Below are 26795 nucleotides of genomic sequence, written 5' to 3' on the forward strand. Positions count from 1 at the left end.
CAGCTCAAATCGGGACCCAGGTAACAGAGACTTGGCCAACAGCAGATGCCCTCTCACTGCAACAAGACTTGATGGAGATGTCTTGCACCCATGATCTGGGGAAGTGGGGTCTATGATATCTAAATCCAGCCTAGCACCAGGAATGCTCAGGGCCTACTCAAGAAGGCAAATAATCCTCTCCACTAATAATTACAGGGTAAAACAAGATGGTTGTTAGAGTATTAAATTTGACAGTAAAATAGTAGTCAAGTTTTCAGAACTAATTTAAATTGGCCAATCAAAATAAGCAAATACTCTAGAAAAATCAATTGTACTGGACAAAAAAGCTGTTCCTAAAGTGTTAACTAAAATTTTTATTAGTTCATATCATGGTAAAATTGCGTAACATATAATGAACCTAAAGCAGTCACATTTTAGTGCAAAAAAGTAAAATTTAAAAGCTATCAAGATTACAGCATAAAATTTCCAAAAGCCTCCCAATATTTAAACCAAAAAAGGGGGGATAGTAGAAGAATATCATGTAAGGAAAAATATCCTGTAAATAAATTACATCTAGAAAATTTTTACTTTAGAAAATTAACTTTCATTTGTAATGCTAACAGCAAGACACCCAGGTAAAACATACATAGTGTCAAAACAAGCCAAAGGAAAATCATTTGGGCAAAAAAATGAAAAAGGATCGCAAGTCAAATTTATAGAAAATATTCCTTTATTAACTTTTGGTCAAGAATATGTTTGTATATTTTCAGAAAACAACTCTGAGACCATGTGGATTCCTGCAACAGAGAGGAATCGACAGGAGTGCTCCAGCCATGAAGTCAGAAGAGAAACAGTCCAGAGATGGAAGACGCTGACCATGCCTTGCCATACTAGCAGTCAGCAGATGTGCGTCACTGCAGATTGCCCAGGACCAAACCAGAGAGGGTCGGACCTGCATTACTACCATTTGTCCACCATCCAGAACAGAAATATCATTGCTGTTATGTACACATAAACAACTGTTGGACACAGAAATCGGGACTCAAAAGAACTGTTGGCCCAGAAAGAAACTCACTGTAGACTGATTCATTTGCCTCTCAGCATAACCATTATTGCTTGTCTCATTTTCGGTTCCTATAAGTGTATTCCTAGTATCACATGAGCTCACTTATCTAGGGGAAAAGAAGAACAACATAGACTGAAGAACAAGAACAGCATTGATCAGACTGTCAGACCTCAGAGGGAAGGTAGGGGAGGGTGGGGACAAGGGAGATAGATCAACAAAAGGACTTGTGTGCTTGCATATGAGCCTACCCAGTGATCACGGACAACAGGGGGATGGGGGCATGCGTGTGGGGGGATTTGGGATGGGAATGGGGGGGGGGTTTGATGACAAATATGTGATACCTTAATCAATAAAGTAATTAAAAAAAAAGTGGGCAGAGGACCTGAACAGACACTTCTCCAAAGAGGACATACAGATGACCAATACACATATAAAAAGATGTTCAATATCACTAATCATCAGAGAAATGCAAATTAAAACCACAATGAGATATCACCTTACACCTGTCAAAATGCCTATCATTAATAAATCAACAAACAAAACAAGTATTGGCGAGGATGTAGAGAAAAGGGTATCCTTGTGTACTGTAGGTGGGGATATCAGGAGGAGCACTTTGTGAAGTGTATGATTGTCTGACCAGTGTGCTGTATACTTGAAAATAATGCAAAATAATACTGAATATAAACTGTAACAAAAAAATTACTACCAAAAAAGTATAAAGATTCATAGTCTTAATTTGATAAAACTATAACTAAATAATATAAACACTGTATCCAAACAAAAAAATACATATATATCATTATTGTCTGGAGAAATCTAAATATGTTAAGAATGTAAAGGGGGATGATTCTTCCATCCCCTTAAAAATAGACAATGAATCCAATGGCCATTGTTAAACCAACAAGCAGAAGCAAGAGGTCACAAGGTACATCACAAATTCTGGCATTAGGCCTTTCTTCCACGGAGTATCTCTAGATGGAGTATCAAGAATCTGTTTCCTCTCCTCCCTTCCATGTCTGCCACCTTTTGGCCCCTCTTCCTTTACCACCTCCCTCTCATCTTCCTGTTTCCTTCTACCTCCCATTCCAATTGTAACCCTTCTTACTAACCTATTTCCTTTTCACCTCTCATTCCACTCCAACTGCTGAAACTGGCCAAAATTATTATATTTATGGGAATAAACACAAATCAGAACCTTTAATGGAATAGGCATTCTTATTTTTAATTTGGAAAGATTTTGGGGCCCTTTGTTTCACATGCATTATTTATATATTTACTTTTCCTTGTGCCTCATACACTCCACCTCAAAGCCTAAGTTCAAATCTTACGCTCCCTGAAGTAGTCAGGATAAAATTCAAATTCTTTAGCTCAACACACAAGTCTTCTTTATGAAAGAGAATCTGCCTAGCTCTACTAGCCTCAAATCTTACCACTTCTTCATAGATATCTTTTTGTTTCAATCACATCGAACTATTTTTTAATTCCTGTAAAAGAAGCATACTCTTTCATTGAGTATATTTATATATTACTCCTTCTACCCAGAATGAACTTCATCTAAAATCCCTTTCTGCTGGGTTTACCTCTATTTGTCCTTGAAGATATAGGACACATTTTACCATCACTAAGCAGTATGGATTAGATGTTCTTCTTTTCTACATTTCCATTGTACCTTATTCATGCCTTTATATCCTACCTAATAATAGAGTAATATGCAAATTGACCGTACCTTCACTACACCCACAAGCCACGGCCACCAACCACGCCCACCAGGAAACCGTTGCAGGGACGTTGGGGTGTGGCGGAGCCCAAGGCTGGGAAAGCCTAGGGCGGAGGCTTTCCCGGCCTTGGGCACCAGCGGGGAGCCTGCACGGATCGCAGGCAACCACGGGGGTCGGCTCCTAACATCCATAGCAGGGAGGCTGGGGGGCAGCAGAGCCAAGGCCGCCGCCCGGGGCCAAGCTGCGACCCTGAAAGAAGGCAGAAGGCGGTGGCCACAGCCAAGGCCTGGGTCCCCGGTGCCAGCAGAAAACTGGTGCAGGCAGCCAGGTGAATGAAGGTCTATTGCACGAATCTTCGTGCAAACGGGCTGCTAGTCATTTTATAATATAACTAGAGGCCCAGTGTACGAAATTTGTGCACGGGTAGGGACCCTAGCAGCTGCCAGCTACCAGCTGCCGGCTGGGACCTCCCTTCCTGCGGTTGGCAGGCAAGCCCAGCCTGCCCCCTGGTCGAACTCCCTTCAACTCCCCCTCTCCAGGGGACAATTTGCATATTAGGCTTTTATTATATAGGATAGGTAGTTTGCTTATCTGTTTTCACCATAACCTGCTAGATCTGTAAGCTCCTACCATGTATTTACTTCTAGAGTTGGGCGCATTGTAACTATCCACTAAGTTAACTATGAAGCGTTCTCAAAACCATCCAGAGATCTACTTTTGGAGATTAAGTGGCATGTCTTTTTTTTGTTGTTCAATGAAGTAAGAGGGACTTGAACAGATAGCCAAGATTGAGAAGCACTGCATTTATACTGAATGACTGACTGAATGACAATGAGGCACTATTTTGTTAGAATACTGTACTGTTTCTATGAACTAAACTGCAGCCTTAATAAGCACAACTAATAAAAACACACACACCTCACTCGAACAATTTTACTGCCTGCCAAAATTTGTTGACTGACCCCACAAATATGAAAAAATTTAGTAATATATCAGTTTTAAAAAATAGGTCAAATAAAATGGCTGAAGAACAGAGACAAAATGACCAAATTTAAACTGATCAAAAGAACTTAGTTCATTTCAGTATTTTTAGAAAAATGTAAGGAAGTAACAGTATAGAAAAATGAGTAAAAGGATAGAAAAATTATGATTTAAAAAAACCTGTTTTCTATGAGTCATAAGATAGATTTCAGAGAACTGTTAAACAAGAAACTGTCTACCATATGGTCCAGCAATTTTACTCCAAGGTATATAGCCAAGAGATTTAAAAACACAGGTCCACACAAAAATTTGTACACATATCCTCATAGCAGCATTACAATAGCCAAAAAGTGGGGGAAAACAAATGTCCATCAATAACTTAAGGAATAAACAAAATGTGGTATATTCAAACAATGGAATATCATTTCACTGTAAAAAAATAATGAAGGCCTGATATACGATTCAATATTGATGGACCCTGGAAATATTATGCTAAGTGAAGGAAGCCAGATAAAAAGGCCACATATTATATGATTTCAATTAGATGAAATGTCCAGAATAGGCAAATCCATACAGACAGAAAGAAGAATAGTGGTTGTCAAGGACTGGGGTGAGAGGAGAATGGAGAGTGACTGCTAATAGGTACAGGTTTTCTTTTTGGGGTGGTGATAAAAATGTTCTAAAATTAGATTATGGTGATGGTTGCACAACTTTGTGAATATAATAAAAACCACTTAATTTTATACTTTAAAAGGCTAAATTATATGGTCTGCAAATTATAACTCAGTAAACTATTATAAAAAAAGAAAATTCTTATGAGACAGAAAGCATGAATCTGGTTGTATATAAATTTAAAATAATCAATTAAGTACCTATATGCCAATACTCTACCAATAAATTATATGTTATACAATGTAAGAAGTATATCAACTATTATGTTACAGTTGATCAAAATAAAATCCTTCCTACATTCTGTAGTACTCTCTCTAAACAATGGGCAAATAAAATCAGATGTCTTTTTCATCTGCCATATCCTACCTTGAACAAACAGGATTTCTTCCCCTTCTTGTTTTATAAAAAAATGAAACTAACCATTTCTATTATACTAACATCACAGAGTTATTGTCAGGATTAAATGGGATAATGTAGTATAATTATTAGTGGGAAACTCCATTAGAGCAATGATCACTAGAGAGGAGGAAGATGTAATTTGTAATTACTAAGGAGTTAGAAGCAGGGCTTGGGCATGATTAGCCCAGTCTTCTTGCCTACCTCTTCTGCATCTGCCTACCTGGACAAAGCATACATTTTAGGCTGTTTGCTGCCAGGTGTAAGAAGCCTGCAAATGTGAAGTGCTGCTCTGACTAGGTGGATAGATTTATGAAGAAGCCAGTCTTTTTTCTGTCAGTTTTATCAGTAGTAAAGTTGGTATTTTCATCTCAATGTCTCTAACTCCTATGTGGCTAATTCCAAATATAAGGGGAACATTTATTAACTTCATAAGACCTCAACATACATGAAAGTACTTGATAAAACATAGATACAATATAAAGATAAGGTATTACTGTGAAAATATTAGTTAATACCTTTTTCTGTTCATCCAGTCTAACATTTAAGCAAAAATAATTAAAAAGTAATAAAAATGTTTAAATATTTCATTTTGTTGCTAGTTAAACAATAAAGCAAGATTGTCTGACCAACCTATACAACTTTGGTAGTATATTTAATGAAAACCTCTAATGATCAAATAAAATTACATTTTGAACACAGAATGATGACATTCATTAAATAGGATGATAGATCTTTTAAAAAATCAAATCATTAACCCATTAGGAGGAGTGTGCAGATCAAGATGATTGCCTAAATGATTAGCTCTAAGTGATGTTCATAGAAATTACCATTAGAAATATTTTAAGCGAGTTATACAATGTTTGGAGAAAAAAATCAGTCTGCATGAAATTCTATGAAAATAATAACAGTAAGAAATATGAAAGCTCTTTATCATGTAAATTTATTTGAAAATTATTATTCTAACATGTCATTTCCAAAACAGATATGGGAAGGACACTGCAAAAGGTACCCCTTTCTTTATAAGAAAGTACTGCCTATTTTTATCTAATCCAGTTTCTCTAAGCTGATGGCAAGTGCCAAACAGTCAACTAAAGGGATAAAAATAAATATTCTATACCTCCATAATAAATGACATCTACAAAATGTAATAGAAGGAATAATATAGGTATTCAAATAAAATCCCCCAATACAAATTTTGATCTATTTTCTAAAGTTATAAAAAAATCTAAATTACAAAACATAAATCTCCTAGGTAGAGGAAACAGGTCTCTAACATAATTTCATACTGTAACCATAGTCCTAACCATGCAGAGGCGATGGCTACAATGAAATGAATTGTTCAAACTTGGTTTTTCAGCACTGCAATTTAAGTGATCATGGTGGCAATATAAAATAGTAGCAAAAAGCACAAGCTTAGGATCCTGGTCTTACTATTTACTAGCCGAGGAAGTAATTTAATCTAAGTCTCAGTTTTATCAACTGTAAAATGGAATCTATATATGCTGTGATGGTTAAATGATATAATGCCTATAAAGTGGTTAAGAAAATCCCTCGCACACAGAGTTCAAAACATGATAACTTTTATTATTAGCTATATATGCCTTCCACTGTATGCTGCTGCTTCTTAGGGCTTTCATTTTCACTTCAGACATAACCTCCTAGGAAGATATACTTTTTTGACAATGTGGACATATATTATCATTAACGGTGATGATTAACAAATGATAATAATAATTACAGATAAAAAACTTCAGAAAATCATGTTTTCTATTTCTTTCATATTTCCTACCACTTCTATTTCTTTCATATTTCTTACCAGAGAAACTGGATTAGATAAACATAAGCAGTACTTTCTTTTAACAAAAGGGGTACCTTTTGCAGTGTACTTTCCATATCTGTTTTGGAAGATGACATGTTAGAATAATAATTTTCAAATAAATTTACATGGTAAAGATGTAAAGGTGGTAGGAAATATGAAATGGATGTACCAGTAGTTACACTTTAACAAATGAATGAATAGAAAAATGAAGAAATAAATGAATAAAGTAATGAAAGAAGGAACAAACAATTAAATAAAGTTGGAAATCAACTTCCAGTCCCTGCTAAAGCAGTATGGTCTGAATTATCTAGCATCTCCTGGGTCTGGCCTTCAGAGTGTAGCTATGGTCAGCATTAGATCATGTAAAAGAACTGTATATGCCCTGCTAAAATTGGAACTCCATCCTACTAATATTCAAGTTGGGACATCTTGTGAATTACAGTAAATTCAGAATTGAAGTACCCTTATTAGAAAAGCTTTAGAACTCAATAAACCATCTACAGATTATTTACTCTGTCCCTATTTTAATGTGATAGAATGAACATGGAACCTATGTGCTTGAAAAGCAGCCTAGTTATAATTGAACATTACACAGAAATCACCCAAGGAAATACTAATATTAAAACATATTTTTCATAATAATGAAAAATAGAGAAATTCATTTGAGCTGTCTTAAGATCAAAGAGATATTTCAGTATTTTCTTTTTAAAATTAGGTTGTTTGCTAACCTAAAGTATGGGTACAATAATTTCTGAGATGAATTAAAAGGAAATACAAGACTTAAAAAGGATACATAATTTGACAAAACTAGGCTACAATTAAATAACAAAGGCTCTGTAACTGTCCTAAAGGGAAGCAAGGTCAAAATATTCATAACATCCCAATAGGAAATTTAACTGAATGGAATGGGTCTCTTCCATTCTTTTGAATTCAGTTATAAATTACAAAGAAAAAATGCCAAAGAAAATTACACTTGATGAAAATCTTCTTGAGTGTGTATAAAGGAAAAATTTTTCTATTTATTACTTGTAATAATACTCATTAGGGGGAAACCAGAATATATGATGAGGTGCATTCAACAGCATTATTGAATTTAAACACACACATCATTTACTTTCTATGCCAAGGTTAGCAGAATAAGAATTTCATTTCTCATTTCCCAATGCTGTACTATAATACTCTAATTTGTAATCAGAACTCCAACCACTGTATATTTATAAAGTTCTGCTTACCTTACTGTTTCTTTTCTTTAAGTATAATTGACATAAATTATTATATTACTAGAGGCCTGGTGCACGAAATTCGTGCACGGAAGGGGGTTGTCCCTCAGCCCAGCCTGTACCCTCTCCAATATGGGACCCCTCGAGGGATGTCCGACTGCCCACTGGGATCGGGCCTAAACGGGCAGTCGGACATCCCTCTCACAATCCAGGACTACTGGCTCCCAACTGCTTGCCTGCCTGCCTGCCTGCCTGATTGCCCCTAACCACTTCTGCCTGCCAGCCTGATCACCCCCTAACCACTCTGCTGCCAGCCTGTTTGCCCCCAACTTCCCTCCTCTGCCGGCCTGGTCACCCCTATCTGCCCTCTCCTGCAGGGTTGATCACCTCCAACTGCCCTCCCTTGCAGGCCTGGTCCTTCTCAACTGCCCTCCCTTGCAGGCCGGGTGCCTCCCAACTGCCCTCTCCTGCTGGCCATCTTGTGGTGGGCATCTTGTGTCCACATGGGGACAGGATCTTTACCACATGGAGGCAGTTAAATTGTGTGTTGCAGTGATGATCAATCTGCATATTACTCTTTTATTAGATAGGATAGAGGCCTGGTACAGGGGTGGGGGCCAGCTGGTTTGCCCTGAAGGGTGTCCTGGATCAGGTGGGGGTTCCCTTGGGGCGTGGGGCGGCCTGAGAGAGGGGCCTGTGGTGGTTTGCAGGCCGGCCACGCCCCCTGGCAACCCAAGTGGAGGCCCTGGTATCTGGAATTTATTTTCCTTCTACAATTGAAACTTTGTAGCCTGGAGCGGAGCCAAGCCTGGGGCTCCCTCCGAGGCCGGCAGCCATTTCTGTTGGGGTTATAATTGAAACTTTGTTGCCTTAAGCGGGTGGGCCCAGCCAGGGTGTGCGGAAAGCTTTGCTTCCCCTGTTGCCGGCGGCAACCCTGGCCTGCTCTCTCAAGCTCCATCCTGCCACCATTTGTTTGAATTTGTTTACTTTCTATAATTGAAACTTTGTAGCTTGAGTGGAGGCTTAGGCCTAGCAAGGGCATGCGGAAAGCTTGGCTTCCTCTGTTACCTAGGAAACCTTGCTCTCTGTGGCTGTAGCCATCTTGGTTTGGGTTAATTTGCATACTCGCTCTGATTGGATGGTGGGCATGGCTTGTGGGCGTGTCAGAGGTATGGTCAATTTGCATATTTGTCTATTATTAGGTAGGATTCTCAAGTATATAATATAGTGATTTGACATTTACATACCTTATGACATGACCACCACAATAAGTCACTGAACAAAGTTATGATATTACTAGATATATTCCCTGTGCTGCATATTACATACCTGTGACTTATCAATATATATAAAAGCCTAAGAGACCGTCCGACGGTTCACCCAGTAGCTGTGACATGCAATGACCATCGGGGGCAGACACTTCGACCAGTAGAGGGAGCCCAATTCCTTGTGGAATTGGCCGTGTGTTAGGTTGCTGCTGGGGCACTGTTGGCCCTGAATCTGCTTCACCTGCACCCTAGACCCATAGAGGGATATCGGAGGCCTGGTGCCCATGTACCGGTGGGGTCCCGTGGCCTGGCCTGCGCCTTCTTGCAATTTGGGACCCCTCGGCCTCAGGGGATGTCAGAGAGCTGGTTTCAGCCTGATCCCCGCAGGCCAGGCCGAGGGACCCTACCGGTGCATGAATCCGTGCACTGGGCCTCTAGTTTATTTTATAATTGAAAGCTTGTACCTCTTATTCCTTTATCTTTTCACCCGTACTCCCCTTCCCTTTTGGCAACCAACAGTTATTCTCTGTATCTAGGCCTCCGTTTCTGTTTTGTTTGTTCATTTGTTTCTGTTTTTGTTAGATTCCACATATAAGTAAAATCATACAACATTGGTTTATCTGTCTGACTTATTTCACTCAGCATAATGAATGCCCTCTAGGCCCATTCATGTCATTACAAATGTCAAGATTTCTTTTTTGTTATAACTGAGTAATATTCAATTGTGTGTATAAATACATCTTTTTTATCCATTTATCTGTTGATGGATACACAGGTTGATTCCATTCCTGGCTATTGTAAATAATGCTGCAATGAACATAGGTAGGTGCATATATCTTTTACCTACTGTTTCTTATGTTCACAACACAAAACACAGGGTCATAGCAATTTATCACACAATGAAGATGCTGGGAAAATATTTTGGCTTTCCAATCTACTTCTGGTAAACTATTTAAATTATGTCTTAAATCAGTATAGGACGATAATGGAAAACTACAAAATGCTATATATCCTTTGAATTTTATTCAAAATTATCCATCTTTAGTCTCGAAAATTTGACTATAGATTTTAATGCTTCAAATTTTGCATGACCAAAAGCTTGAGTATGTGAAGCATCTGAAATTTAGACTGTCTAAAAGATTATAGGAAATGAAAAAAAAACAACCTCCATATATTTAATATCTCCTACTTTCTTTCTCCCCGCCCCTGCACGTCCGCCAGCCCTGCGTGCGCCGGCAATATCTCCTACTTTCTTACTTACTACATAAAATCGGAGAAGAGGGTGTCTGCAGTGTCAAAGTGGAGCCATCTTTCCTTGTGATATTAACTCGAAAAACCAATCTGGCACGAGTACTTTTTTTCTTGGAACCAGCAATTCCTATTCTGGCTTCAACATCAGCATTTCTCAATTTCAATATCCCTACGCAGTCCACCCTAAAAACAGAAAAAAGTACATTAACTGATATTTTCTGTAGTACATATGATACAGTATTTTTAATATAACAAGTTTCTTTTTTTTTAAAGTTGCTTCCTTATTAATTTTTGAATGTGTAATATAATTATAAGATTCCAATTTCAAAAGGTATTGAAGGGTAAATCATGACTATTTCTAATTCCTAATCTTGTCAGCTTTTTATTTGTAATGGAAAAGACAACAAAAAGGTAAAATTATTATTTCAAAATCTGAACATAAGGAATGATTTACAAAAGGTATTTTTGCTGTGTTATTTTTTAAATAAATAAATTTAGCCTCTGTCTTTTGGCAGCTAATTCAGATATAGAGGAAATGGGTTTTACTTTTTATTTTTTTTAAATACACTGAGTGGCCAGATTATTATGCGTTCAGAGATCATAATAATCTGGCCACTCAGTGTATATCCTATACAATAAGAGGCAAATTGTCTCCTTGACCAGGAGTTCGACCAGCAGGCAGGCTGGCCAACCACCCATGTCCCCTCCCCCGTGGCCAGGCTGGCCGGACCCCACCCATGCACGAATTCATGCACCGGGCCTCTAATACACACACACACACACACACACACACACACACACACACACACACACACACACACTGAGTGGCCAGATTATTATGCGTTCAGAGATCATAATAATCTGGCCACTCAGTGTATATTTTATTGATTTTTTTCAGAGAGAAAAGGAGAGGATAGAGAGTTAGAAACATCGATGAGAGAGAAACAACGATCAGCTGCCTCCTGCACACCCCCTCCTACTGGGGATGTGCCCGCAACCACAGGCTACTTTATTTCACAACACTACAGGAAGCAACCAAGGTATCGAACCTGGAACCCTTCAGTCCACAGGCCAACACTCTATCCACTGAGCCAAACCGGTTAGGGCGGATTTTACTTTTTATAATATTAGTAATTACCCCAACAAGAACGGGACACTAAGTAGCCATAAAAACATATGATCCTATCTAATAAAGATGGAATATGCAAATTGACCACCACTCTGTGACAAAGATGGTGGTGCCCACAGCCAATAAGGAGGAAATATGTAAATTGACACAACAAATATGGTGGTGGCCGGGCTGGGATGCTTGTGTTGTTGCCATGGCGATGACGCAGACATTCCACCCTGGCCACTCCAGACCTCTGGGCGCCCCACCACGGCCACTCCAGACCTCTGGGCACACGCGCGCGCAGGCACGATGCAGCTGGGGCGGGGCGGGACGCCTGCTATGAGGGGGGACGGCAGGGCCAGAGCGAAAGCGGAAGGCGGCTCCGGCCAGAGCGAAGGCAGAAGGCAGCGGCCAGAGCGAAGGCCCAGGTCCCAGGTGCCAGAGGGAAGCCAGTGCTGGCAGCCAGGGGAAGGAAGGCCTATTCTTGCACCAATCTTCGTGCACTGGGCCTCTAGTATAGGATAATATTTAATGTTATGGGAAAATGCTAAGTAAAAAGCAGGTTACAAAACAGTGGGTACAATATTATTTCAATTTTATCAGAAAGGAAGGATGGAAAGATGAATATCAAAATAGAGGTTAGCCATAGCCGGTTTGGCTCAGTGGATAGAGCATTGGCTATGGTTATTTCTGGGAAGTTGGCTATTGAGAGGTATGGTTTTAGCTTTTTATGATTATTTTTTTATTATTTTCAATTATTCTGTATTTTCAATGTTTAGATACTATTTTTTAATATATTTTTATTGATTACAGAGAGGAAGGGAGAGAGAGAAACAGCAATGATGAGAGAAAATCATGGATCAGTTGCCTTCTACATGCCCCCTACTGCGGATTGAGCCCACAACCCGGGCATGTGCCCTTGAATGGAATTGAACTGGGACCCTTCAGTCTGCAGGTTGACACTTTATCCACTGAGCCAAACCAGCTAGGGCAGGTACTATTTTTATAATCAACTAGAGGCCCGGTGCACAAATTCGTGCACGGGTAGGGTCCCTCCCTAGGCCTGGCTGGCCATCAGGGCCGATTGGGGCCTTCTGACTGCTGGCTGGGGCCTTCCTTCGTTCTGTGCCGCCCCCTGGTGGTCAGCGCAGGTCATAGTGAGTGATCAAACTCCCAAGGGGACAATTTACATATTAGGCTTTTATATATATAGATTATTCCCTTCCTTTCTTCCACTATATACTTTTTAAAAATATATATATTTTATTGATTTTTTACAGAGAGGAAGGGAGAGGGATAGAAAGCTAGAAACATCGATGAGAGAGAAACATCAACCAGCTGCCTCCTGCACACCCCCTACCGGGGATATGCCCGCAACCAAGGTACATGCCCTTGACTGGAATCGAACCTGGGACCTTTCAGTCCGCAGACCGACGCTCTATCCACCGATCCAAACCGGTTTCGGCCACTATATACTTTTACTTTCATAATTTTTAAAACATTAAAAATAATTACTGAATATCTTTTTTTTTTTTAACCTTTCTTTAAAAAAATGTTGTTATTGACTTTTAGAGAGAAAGGAAGTGACAGGGATAGAGAAACAGAAACATCAATGAGAGAGAAACATCATCAAACGGTTGCTTCCTGCAGGTCCCCCCCCCCCCCCCCCCCCCGACTGGGGATTGAGAGCCCGAAACCAGGCCATGAGCCCTGCCCGATCTAGTGACATCTTGGTTCATGGGTAGACATTCAACCACTGAACCACACCAGCCAGGCTTTACTGAATATTTTTCAAACATTTCTTTTCCAATTAACTTCTTACTAACCTATGCAAAATGGCTTTCAAAATGAAGCAAAACCAGCCCAGCTGGTGTAGCTTAGGAGCTGAGCATCAACCTATGAACCAGGAGGACACAGTTCAATTCCAGGTCAGGGCACATACTGGGTTGTGGGCCCCATCCCTACTAGTGGGTGTGCAGGAGGCAGCCGATCAATAATTCTCTCTCATCACTGATGTTTCTATCTCTCCCTCTCTGAAATCAATAAAAATTAAAAAATAAAAGAAACAAAGCCAACTAGAGAAAGTCTTTAGCTATCCAATACAAACAATTACAACATAGGTCTACTCTATATATTTGCTGCTATTATGGTTCAACTTCAGGATTCAAGGTCCTTAACAAAAGGTTTAAGGGAAACATTTTTTAATTTAAATCACTAACAGTTCTAATACTTTTCAGGCAATGAAAATGTTTAAAATGAAAAATATATAGTCCCAGAACATACTTTTTTTGTAATATAGAAAAATAAGAACAGAAGGCAAATTAAGACTAGCAATATGCTTTTACACACCAAGATCAGTCAAAGTGTGCCCTTGCCAGTATGGCCCAGTTGGTTGGGCATAGTCCTGTGCACCAGGAGGTTGCTGGGTTGATTCCCAGTCAAGGGCACATGCAGTGTTGTGATCTCAATCTCCGGAAGGGGGCCTGCAGGAGGCAGCTAATTGATGTTACATTCTCACATTGATGTGTTGTTGTTTTTTTCTCTCTCTCTCTCCCTTATCCTCTCTTTAAAAATCAATTAAAAATTAATTAACTAATTAATTAAAAGATGGGTCAAGGAACCATGAATGGTCTCTGTTAAATAGTTTCTAAGACAAACATTAAGAAAACAGAACTTGGGAAAGCAAACCAAATTGTAATTTTTATTTTTAATGTTAATATTGTTAATACCAACAAATAAGTATATTATTTTCCAAAAAGCAAGCATTCCACCTGGCTTTTATTTCCCTGCCTTTCATGACAGGAATTCTCTAGCAAAGAGTAAGAGTTGATTTTAATCCATTACCGTTCTTTAATAATCTATTTTTATAAACATTTTAATAAAATAATCAAAATCTTCAAGAAACTAAAAATGTTCTTGCCTACCATATATAGAGAGAATGAAAAAATTTTTACTAAGTACTTACGCTAGTGTCATGTTGTTGTTCGGATCAAGGCCAACTTCTATAACAGTAGTGCCTTCAATGTCCACTTCTTTGCAGGGAGTTGTATTTCGCCCAGTTACCCTGCAGGCCTGATAAAATCCATGTGGCTTCACTCGACCAGAGTCGTTACCCACAAACACTTGCAACACTACTGGCTCATTATGGCCTTCCAACTGGAGTGAGATAACATGGAGCATAAACACTAATTAGCCTTTCAAATAATCTAACTGTAAAATCAAGCATTTTGTACCACGTCTTATATTTATAACTGGGTTACAATAAAGACATAATTTAAATCCTCAAGAAAAAGAGAGGTAAAATATTTTCATAAAGGAGAGTTGACTAAATTTCTGCAGAAAATCGTAAGTTTAAATTTCTCACTTGCCTGTTACTGGTTTTGTTAAGGGGACTGAGGATTGGTTGATGTAGTGCAAGCATGTCAAACTCGCAGCCCACAACGAATACTTTTGCGGCCCAGCCAATATAACGGTATGTAAAAAACGTTTTAATAAAAATTTCGTAACTTAGTTTTTACAATATCCTGTTATACATAATTATTAATAACAAACTACAATGTTCGCTAATGACTGATTACTATAATTGTGTTGCATTCGTTTCCCTTACATGCTTTATGCGCAGGTGCACCATTTCTCTCCACTAATACTAGCAGCGAATATTTTAGCAGCCAATGGCCATGTCATTAGTCTTGGACTGACTTGTTTGGTGTGTGCAACAGGAAATATTCTGCTTTCGGAGAACAACAACAAAAAAATAGGTTTATTTGTGTTACGCTTGTTAATTTGTGCAGTCATTCAGTGTCTGGTAAGTTAATGTTCAAGAAAAAATATTAATTTTTATTAAAATGTTCTATTATTTTATGTTAACGATTACTCATTTATTTCAGCCCTTTGTATTCAGCATGTCTCTATCGAAATAAACCTACGTTTCTATGAAAATTGAAGTTTTTGTTTTCTTGCAGCCCACATAAACTTAACCCTTGTTTATTTGGCCCGGGTTAGCCTTTGAGTTTGACACGCTTGATGTAGTGAATGGTAGAGGGGCAGAAATGATATTGTACATATGACTATTAACCAACCGTAAGTTTCCTGATCCCAAGTTTCTACCATTATTTCATTCAAGTATAAAACGAAAGGCAGTCCAACTAAATATTGTTCAACTAACACATTTATACAAACTGTATTTATCAAGAATCTACCATGTGACTAGGCAATATTCCAACCGGTTTGGTATTTTGCAGAGGTTAGAACACTTGTTAAACATCCCCTACCCAATTTTTATGGTTTGTCTTCAAAGAAAAATATTCTTTGTAACAAGGTAGCCTAGGTGCTAAAAGTTGAGCCCCCTTTTTCCTTTAGTCTAAGTTCTGAAAAGATACTCAGTTGATATCCTAGTTCTTAAACTGAAGACTTATGTTACCTATCAACTGATCCTTTCCTGAGTTGAATAGTCCTGATTACATTAGCCATTTCAAAAACCTTATTTTTTAAGTTCATAATAATTTCTGAAATATTTATTTGAATTCACTTTAAAATTTCTTCTTAAATATAAAGTTTGGAAGAATCAATTATGGTTGCTACTAATACCAAAAATAAGAGGAAGAAAATTCATGATTCCCAGATATTTTTCTTATCAGAACACATTATCATTTCCTTCCATTTAAACTAAAATTCAAATGACATCAAAGTAACAATATTTACCTTAGGGTTCAGTCAGACTTTTACTTTAATTCTAATACATATAGTTAGCAAGCCTATACTTCTATTTTAGGCAGCTTTTGCTGGTTAAAAACAAAATAACGAATAAATGAAACTGGAGAAAATTCTTCATATATTGCTAAATAAAAAAGTACCTTTACTGTAGGAAAGCCTTGCTGTGTTCTATCCTTAACTGAGCCACGGCTACCTTCTGTCAGGTACCGAGCTCTATGCTGGGTCTCAGGTTGTATAAGTATCTTTAGCTCCTTTCCCTCACTTTTAACAGGATACTGTCCACTCAACATAGGGCTTTTCTTTACTCCAGTTCCTTTTTGGTTTTCCAATGTTCTGAGAAGTCAAAGCACAACATGGAAAAAGCATCAAAAAGTGTTGTTTCTTTACAAAAGTCATGTAAGATAAAGGAGGAAACAGAAAAGGCAGTAACATTAAAAACAACTGATTATCTTAATGACAAAATAAAATACAGCCTAGGGGAAGATACATTCCATAACAAAGTATATTTTAAAATTTAATTAATGATGCAAAAATAAAAGAAAGTTTGGACAGGGCGAGACAAAGAATGCATGTATGTGGTAGGAAGAAGGAAGATTGAATGCAATAAATTAGGAATAATAAGAAAGAACATAGCTAATGTCACTTATAACCTTTCACATTGTACTTCAGTCAAAATAAATTTTTTAAATTACATATATATGTGAGTATTACATAAAGCTATGAGATTAACTACCATTATTTCCTAATCAGACTTGCAAAGCAAAAAAAAAAAAAAAAAAAAAAGTGGGGGTAGCAAAAAAGAAACAAGCAAACAATGGGCCTTAAAGAAAACCTGAAGGCACATGTAAAATATTCTTTTGGATAGCTTCCTTAGGACATCTAACTGAGAAAATTGTAATTTAAAAAATCAGTGATTCAATTTTTATTGGAAATTAACTTTACTCTAAACAATCTTTCCCAGAAGTATAATTTTTTAGAGCATATTTTTTGTGATAAAATTATTAAAGCTCTTAGTGCATAAAAATTTTACAATCTGGGCTTTACCAATAAGCAATCTAATGTATTTTTATTTATTATTATTATTATTTTTGTTAATCTTCACCTGAGGATATTTTTTCCACTGATTTTGAGAGAGAGTAGAAGGGAGGGAAGGAGGAAAGGGAGAGAGAGAGAGGGAGGGAGGAAAGGGAAAGATGGAGGAAGGGAGGAAAGAGAAAGAGGAAAGAAGGGAGGAAAAGGAGAGAGGGAAGGAAGGAGGGAGGGAGGGAGAGAAACACTGATGTGAAAGAGACACATGATTGGTTGCCTCCCACATGCACCCTAATAGGACTAGGAATCGAACCTGCAACCCAAGTATGTGCCCTTGACCAGGAATCGAACCCCCTTTTGGTGCGAGGGCCGATGCTCTAACCACTGGGCAACCTGACAGAGCTAACTTTTTTTTTTTAATTATGTTTCTAATGTTTATTTTATCGTTCATTTTCTATGTGGAATATGATTCAAAGAAAAATATTTCAAATGGTGGTTAGGACTTCCAGTAGACACATTTAATCTGAAGCACTGTAAATATGTCATAAAAATAAATAGAAAACAATATTGTTAGTTTTAAGATAGGTTGAGGTGAAGGGGGTCAATGGGGAAAAAGGGGGGACATTTGTAATATGTTCAACAACAAAGATAAATTTAAAAAAATAAAAGGTTGAAATTATCCATGCACTTTTAAAAATAGTCAGGGCCTATAATGCTTTCTATATGACCTTCTCAGTCCTAAGTTTATACTCACATTGACAATACAGAAGCCAAGAGATGACTATGGACAAAATATCCTCCTAAAACAAATAGGCCCCAGGAGAAATATTATGACTTCAAACACAGAGGAGTCATGGTGGTTAAGCAGCCATTAAACTGGCTCTAATGTTTACCCCTCCATCTCTAACCAAGTTGTTGCCTCAAATTATCAATAACAAAACCAGCCCTGGTTCCACTCAGAGTACAAACCATGACTAAGAAAGGGACAGAAGAATGAAGGAAAGAAGGGATACAAAGGGATGTAATAAGACTGAGTAGATAAGAAGAAGAGTTTTGTGGACAAGTAGTGTTGAATCATTTTCATATTCCCTGAATCTTACACAATTCCTTAAAGAGTAGGTGCTGGAAAAAAAAAGTTTGTTTATAACTTTTACAAATAGGAAGAAGAAAGAGACAAAGAAAGAAAAGCAGAGGAAAAAAGGAGCTTCTATCATAGTAAGTGGCTAAGGCATCCAGTAAGTTTGACATAATAAGTCAAAGATTACCTGAGTAAGTAATTTAAAAGGCCCTGGAAGAATAAATCCTATGAACAAAGTACTAAGTTGAAGCTGGAACAATGGGCAATAAATCCTATTTTTCTTTTCATTGTTCTGGGTAGAAATGCAAACATTTGCTCTGAATGAAATGTGGAATCCCTTACTTATAAAATTTTATAATGATATTCTGTTTTTTAGTCATTTTAAAATAAAAGTAAAAATATTTACTTACTTAACCTAATATAAAAAATCTCCCAAATATGCATTGAAAGGGACTAAAAGGAAATACAGCAAAATTCTAATAGTTGTATTGAATAACTAGACTATAAGTTATTTATTTTCTTCTATTTTTGCAGTTTTCAAATAACATCTATTAATTTTATAATAGAAAAGGGCATTACTTTAGTTTGATATAAAGAAAATTTAGCATATCAACTAATTTGGCAAGATACGGTTTTATATTCACTTATGCTAGTGAAGCTAATATTTATGAGAAAGTTGATAATGAGTTTTACTATTTCAGTAAAACAAAATATTTCATACTGGAATGAAGACTGTTGAGTGAGTTGACAAAGTATACACATTAGGGTTTAAAGAAAAATAGCTCATGTAATTAAATAATTTATGAAATTATACTTTAAAAAGCCCTTAAAACTATCCGTAGGTTTAAATGTAAAAATAGAATACATATATATTTAGATTTCTAGACATAAAACTATTGAAAACATCAACTAATTATTAGTCACGCAAATTACTAATTTTTAAGGCAAGATGGCTTAAGAAAAAACAAGGAAGTATCAGTTTAATTGAATGGATTTTACTTCTAAATGGCATCTAAAAATAAAATCCACTCTCTTGGCATATTCTATTCAAAAGTCTTAAAATGACATTCTAATTCCTTTGTATTAATTACATAGTCTTCTGGTTGTCTATGTCACAAAAATAATTTTCATTATAAAATACCTGAAACAGGTTTCACATCAAGATAACATCGTATCTTAATTTCTATGATTACCTAGGAGAAATATAGGGCTACTGAGTCTCAGGAAATTTAGTAGAAGAATTTAAGAATGATATGGCTAGGAATGGTTAAATACCAAGTAATATTTTTTTTAAATAGTTTTGTTTTCTTAATAAACTCTATTATAGAAACTTTTTTTTTTTTGGTTAATCCTCACGTAAGGATATTTTTTCCATTGATTTTTTAGAGAGAGTGGAAGGGAGAGAGGGATGGAGAAAGAGGGGGAAAGAGAGAATCATTGATGTGAGAGAGACATACTGATTGGTTGCCTCCCACACGCCTCTCGACCAGGGCCAGGTTGAGATCGAACCTACAACCCAGGTATGTGTCCTTGAACAGGAATCAAAACCAACCGAGACCCTTTAGTGGCCAGGCTGACATTTCTAACCACTGAGCAACACCCGCCAGGGCATAACTTATATAACATTTTAATCATATAAAAATGCTATTTCCATCTTGAAGATCAATAAACTGTGGTACAGAACATTATTTGAGAGTACATTTTCTGTAATTTAGCATTACATAAATTTTAAGTTTATGGCATATTAGATTTAAGGCTTTATACCTATCTCTCAAAACATTTCTAAATATGTTTCATGTTCCTAATGTTTTTCTTGTTGAAGAATAATTGTCCTCAAAGGCCCAATTTTCTCTATATTTACATATGGTTTTTTCCTTTTCTTGATATAGTTCTTAATAATTCAAAATTTAAACTTCTTCCATCATTTCCATATGCCAGAGTTAAATATTTTTCACTACCTAAGAAGCTGGACATTCTTCTCCTGCTTGATGAGTTTCTGTTTCATTAATTATTTCATGAGAGATTTTGTCTTGACAAATGTTATACTTTCCCTGAGTAACCTTAAATCATTTCTAAGATATATCTGTCATACAAAGGCAGAAAAGATATAGCTCAAGATATCTCTTTCATGTTTATTTTTTTCAAGATCGAATTCGCTTTAATAAGCAATTTATGAATGGGGCAGTATTCCTTCTAGCAGCTAAAAGGATGTTCTAAGTCAAGCATGTCAAACTCGTGGCCCTCAGGCCACATGTGGCCCACAATGAATATTTTTGCAGCCCATTCAATATAACAGTATGTAAAAAACGTTTTAATAAAAATTTTGTAACTTAATTTTTACAATATCCTGTTATACATAATTATTAATAACGAACTACAATGTTCGCTAATGACTGACTACTATAATCGTGTTGTATTCATTTCCCTTACACGCCTTATGCGCAGGCACACCATTTCTCTCCACTAATACTAGCAGCTAATATTTTAGTCCATGTCATTAGTCTTGGACTGACTTGTTTGGTGTGCGCAACAGGAAATATTTTGCTTTAGGAGAACAAGAAAAATAGGTTTATTTGCGTTACGCTTATTAATTTGTGCAGTTATTCAGTGTCTGGTAAGTTAATGTTCAAAAAATATATTAATTTTTATTAAAATGTTCTATTATTTTATGTTAACGATTACACATTTATTTCAGCCCTTTGTATTCAGCATGTCTCTATTGAAATAAATCTACATTTCTATGAAAACTGAAGCTTTTATTTTTTTGCGGCCCACATAAACTTAAACCTTGTTTATTTGGCCCAAGTTAGCCTTTGAGTTTGACATGCTTGTTCTAAGTATCTCTTTAATAGAAACTGCAAACCTTGTGTGTTGACTAACTCTTAAGTCAAAAATTTTTTTGTTTTCATTTGAAACTTTAACATTTATTTATAATAAATAAAAATAAAAATCTCTCTTCTGGAACTTAAAAAAAAACCTCTCTCCACTAAAACCCAAATAAACACATATCTGTATTTAATGATAGATGTACATGAGCCTTTTAGTTCTGTGCTACTATGTTTTCAGAACATTATTACATAGGTAATAGTTCTAAAAATATGTTCTAGAATTCTTAAATCTGCTAGTAGCAACATTTTAAGAAAGGGTATACTTGTTTTCTTTTAAGTAATTTCCTAATCTGGACTTTCTAAAAATAAAAAAAGAGTTAAATGTGCATTTTTCACTTAATTGCATCACACCAAAGAGTTTTAAATAAAAGCAGAGAAGCAAGTAGCAGAGAATAATTATTGCTTAAATGGTAAGTATTACTTTCAAAATGTACTGAGAGAATATTTAAGGACAAGTTTAATATACATTAAAAATACTCTGGTACTACTCAACTAGATTTTTAACTTTAAAGATATCAATGATGTCATCAAGTAGTACATAAATCAAAAACGTCTTCATCACTTTTGTGACAACTTGAAATTATAGATCCTGGAGCAACTAAAGGACCATAGCCTGCTTCCCCCAAAAATATCTCTCAAAATCCAATGTGTTAATTTTTATCAAACTATGTTGAACATACTATAGGAAACTCTAATTAAAAAGTCTAGCAATTAAATATTACAATAAAAGTACTAAAGGAATTTAAAAGTTAAAAATAAGTCATAGTATTCTGTACTATATAGCAGTGAATATTCTGTAATATAGTTGTGAGTGTTGTGAACTGGTAGAAATCAATGTAAACTCAAACATGTACTATGATTCCGTTCTAGCATCCTTCAAATACATAAACCAGAATTATAGAAAAAAATTTGATGATGTATTCTTTTAAAATCCCAAATCAGAGCTGTCTGCCTGCTCTCTATGTATGCGTCTGTCTCTATTTTGCTTGGTAGTTCAATTTGTTTATTAAATTCCAGATAGCTCTGGTGGGAGGGGGATGTTGCAGCAGGAGGGATTGAGCAAAAAAAGAGAAAAAGAGAACTCATGGACATGGACAACATTATGGTGACTGTGGGGGTGGGGATGGACAGCAGTGTGGATGTGGAAGAGGGCACAGAGGGAATAAATTATATTAAAAATCCCAAATCAGCACAATGTATACAAAAAAAGCTTAAAATAAATACATAAATCTAAATGATGAAAATCAAGCCATCAATCAGTTTTTTCTCATTTTTATGAAATAAAAGAAAAATAAAGTCTAAAACCCTCACAAAAATGGAAACAGATTGAATCATATGGAGAGACAATGTGAAAAGAACACAAACAAGTCCTTTGTGAGTGTCTTGAGTTGTTTCAGCTAGAGCCATTACATGCTAGTTATTTTTATGAGTAAAAATATTCTTAAATCCTTTTAAAATATAAACTATTTGAAATTTAAGTTATTTCAAAACATTATTTTATTTTATACTACTTAATCACATCCATAAGAAGATACCTATTGCTAAAATCTTTTGATATTTTATTTTTTCTCTAGTGAAACTTGGTAATTTTAAGTTAAAATTTTCAGGTATTTCAATGATAAAATTAGTCTTTGCTTTAGATGCATACTTGAGTTAAGCAATTAAGAAAAGTGGGGAATGATTTTGTTGTTGTTGTTTTGCATAATGGTGATAGAACTTTAAAAAAAAATGTGAATACCAACCCATTTCCTGCTTTTGAGTTGCCTTTGTTGTCCGTGGTAAGCTGAGAAAGCACATAATGAGGTGCTTTGGCACTGTCGGCATCAAATATATCCATATTAGATTCTTCACAATCTCGTCGTTTGACCCCCGGCCTCTGCTTTGGATTTCGTTTTCGTGATTTACGAGGTACCTCAGTATTATCATTGTAGGAACTGGTGCTCATGTTACTGAAGTTGGAGGGGGAATCCTCCATCCACATACTGCAGCTCTGCTCAGATTCCAATCCACACCCCTCATCCTGGCAGGACATCCGACTGTTATCCAGCAAGTCCTCAGGTGGTGGTGAGATGTACAAGACTGTGTGCCTCTTCGGTGTTGATGGATGCTGCTGGACTGTGTTACTGGTTAACTGCTTTTCACTTACCCCTCTGTTACTTACCCCCAAGGCTGAGGAGCAGCTCTCCACTTGCATAGCCTTGCTGTCGGTGACTGAGGTAGAATAAATGGTAGGGCTGGAAGAGGTGGTAAAGGAGCTGCAAGCACCGCCCATGGAGGAAGAGGAGGGAGCTGAAGAAGCATCTGCAGTGTACAATTTAAGAGTAAATACACTATACATGTTTTCACCTATGCTGGCTAGCAGTCCCATTGAAAATGTGATTTGTGAACTGATTGTTTTTCCCCAAAATGAATAGTTGGAATTTGGTTAAGTTTTAGAATATCAATGCTTCAAGCAACAGAAGGCCTAAGAAATGCATTTTTTTAAATGCCCAAATAGAATTATTTTACTTGTGCTATAATTGATTTTCCAAAAAATCTAATTTAATGTTTTAAGCTGTAAAGCAAGAATAAAGCTCTTATTGCCTCAGCTGGATGTTTGGTTGAATTTTAATAATTTAAAATAATAAAGAAAACCCCAATATAAAATAAATGCTTGTGGTCCACATTCAATGCCAATTAAATAATTTATTACGGAATTTGAAAAGTGGGACTGTGCTTAGCCACAAAATATTAAAATAAGTCTCTAACCTATGAAGCAGAGAACTACAGGTCATTTTTAATGCAGACACTCCCTGCTTCAGAGGCAAATCCTGGAATAAAAATATGAGAAAATAAATGAGAAAAGAGCTGCTGATTATTCCAGATATCAATTATAAAATGAAAAATAAAGAGAAAAATATTTAATCAACTGAATTGGAGGCAAAATGGAACTGGTACCGTCACTCTGTCACTATGATTATTGTCACTATGATCTAGAAGAATAAACCTGAAAAAGGTTTGATTTGGAACATGCCAGGTTGTAGAAGATAAGCAAGTTAACCACTGGGGAGGGTCTCAAGAAGTTGGAAGTGGTAGTTCAAAACCATAATCTCTAAAATAAATAAATCCGTCTTAAATGGCGGAATGAAAAGCAGAATAAGGACAGATTATTGGATGGATTTCTTATATAAAGTACTTGATTACACTCAGCAACTGGTTACCACTGTCCATTTCCTCTCTCTTTAAGGGCCCACTTGATTTAAACTATTAAAGGAATTTCCTAATATGAGTAATAGCAAATTTTATTGGCCAGAATCTAACAACAAAGAATTAAGCAAGAAAAATCTCTGGAGATCACCAGAATTGGTTCCTATAAAAAAGGGTGTTTTTTTGGTTTTTTTTTAATAAGACCATTTATCTATTATGCTTAGCAAAAAAAGATTTAAGTAGATCTTTTCAAAATATGTGGCAACTGGCAGAACAGCTCATTGGAAAATAATACTACTTTAAAACCTTAACAGCATAACCTCAGAGGCACACTAATAATGTTAGGGTTGGATGTTGTCAGTCCTAAAATCTTACAAATACCATTTTATCTTGTATAATATGTGCGAAGTTTTATAATCGTATACACAATAAAAATAGGTAACATGGCAGACAACTAAAAGATATGTTTATATGTAAAGTTAATTTTTATCGATAGCCAAGTATGCCACTATTTTAAAATGGAATGATGAAACTTAAAAGTGTGACATGCAGTTATTGGAATTGTAACATTCATATCAATTATAATATAAAAAGTGAAATGTAAGAATGCCAATGTTTAGATAATCAAAAGCCAACTGCCAAAGATCTATTTTTAAAATGAAAACATATACGAAAACACTTAAATCATTTGAAAGAACTAAATTAAGTCATAATATTCATTACTTTAAAGGTTAAACAGCATAGTAATTAATATTAGCATTAACAATGTGATCTACATAATGCCACATGGAGATTATTCCCAACTACCATAAGTCAAAGAACTTAGAGCAATTAGATGATACCAGTTCCATTTTCCAGTTTGTATCCTTGTTAAATTCAGTAGCTGAAATTGGAAAATTCAGTCATTTTAAACTGCATTCCAATTTAAAGAAAATTTTATCAATTTTGTATCATGCATTAATGCAATCTTTTCTTAGTAAATAAATATTTTAAGAGATATGTAATAACTACAAAATCTAGATGCTAATGTCAGTGACAGTTTAGGAGCTGATTTGTAGCCACTTTGGGTTTAAATAACAAGTTTTTTTGAAAAATACAACAGAATTCATTTTAGAAAAAATAGAAAAGGTATTATGTCTAACATTCCTCTATCTGTTCCAACTATTGGCAAAAATGAAACTAAATTTTTATGTGTGTATGAGCCCATGTTCTTCATTTTCAGAGAAATACAAGTATACAGCATGCAATATTTGCAGTGGATCACACAAAGCATGCAGCATGAATGTTGTGAATCTGTCTTTCCATAAGGAGCTTTTCCCAACCCACACTTTTTTAATCTAAGTACCATGCACATGAGAATGCAGAATATGACCATCGCAGGGATCCCTGTCCTTGACAGATGGAAAGTACAGGTGAAAAACAATTATGAACTCAAAAGCAAGTTATTATAACTTTAATCTGCAAGATATAACCCACCATTGCTCTTTGGTATGCTATATGAGTTTATCTTGCAAATCTTATCAAAACAAACATGGTTATAAAACCAAATTGATATAATCATACATAAATTGTGTTCTGGGACAGGTATGCAAACTGATTTCATACCTTCCATAAATTAAAATATCCTATACATTTTTCTTAGACACCTAACGCACAATTTTTTTATTTACCTGCAGTTTCCTGGATATAGTTATTAAATAAAAAAGTTCATTAGCACAAAACTATGAAACTGAAAACATAAATTCTGTCAGGAGACAGTAGTAAGCATTCTTTAATTTAAAAACAGTATTACTTTTTAAAGCCTACCTCATTTTGACCCTAAATTATAAAAATTCTACTCATTTTAAGACTATAACAAATAAAACTATAAAACTCTTTATCATATTATCATTGTTGCTCTGATGATGATTATAATGGAGTATAAAGCCTTTCACATAAAGATGTTACATTCTGGTTAAAAAGACATCACCAAAGTGCATTAATAATGCCAAGTTAGATGGTGGAGGATAAGAACTATGAGCCCTTTGAGAGCTGACAATATATTTATCTTAGACTCTCCCAACACCTAACATAGTGCCTTGCATGTTATTTGTTATTAAATTAGTTTATGGGAAGCTAATATTTGATATGGGTGCTGAGTTTAGTAAAGTTAAATTGGCAAATAAATGTACCAATATGTTCACAATAGACACATCAGGTTTATTTTAAAAAAGATTTACTAACTAAAACTTAGACTATATATTGCTATAATAGCATTATCTGATAGAGGGGAAAGGTTTAGAAGAAACTTAACAAGAGTTTAGAGGTAACTACTTGCTATTTCTACAAAGAGTGCTCTAATAACTTTCTTTCTTGAAACTATACATTAGCTAAATTACCTACTTGTGTACTAACCTATAAATTTACTAAGAATAAAA

General features: G+C 35.9%; 1 protein-coding gene across 1 annotated transcript in view; it reads right to left on the minus strand.

Annotated features, from left to right (window-relative positions):
• Positions 1-26795, minus strand: part of NFAT5 (nuclear factor of activated T cells 5) — a 125014-nt gene that overhangs the window by 38447 nt on the left and 59772 nt on the right. Inside the window, exons 4-7 of the mRNA XM_008139960.3 lie at positions 22935-23493; positions 16338-16530; positions 14450-14640; positions 10384-10556 (exon numbers count right to left, since the gene is read on the minus strand). Of these exons, the coding sequence (XP_008138182.2) occupies positions 10384-10556; positions 14450-14640; positions 16338-16530; positions 22935-23493 (1116 nt within the window). The remainder of the gene's footprint in view (positions 1-10383; positions 10557-14449; positions 14641-16337; positions 16531-22934; positions 23494-26795) is intronic.

This window comes from Eptesicus fuscus, chromosome 21, assembly GCF_027574615.1.
Source record: "Eptesicus fuscus isolate TK198812 chromosome 21, DD_ASM_mEF_20220401, whole genome shotgun sequence".
NCBI lineage: Eukaryota > Metazoa > Chordata > Mammalia > Chiroptera > Vespertilionidae > Eptesicus > Eptesicus fuscus.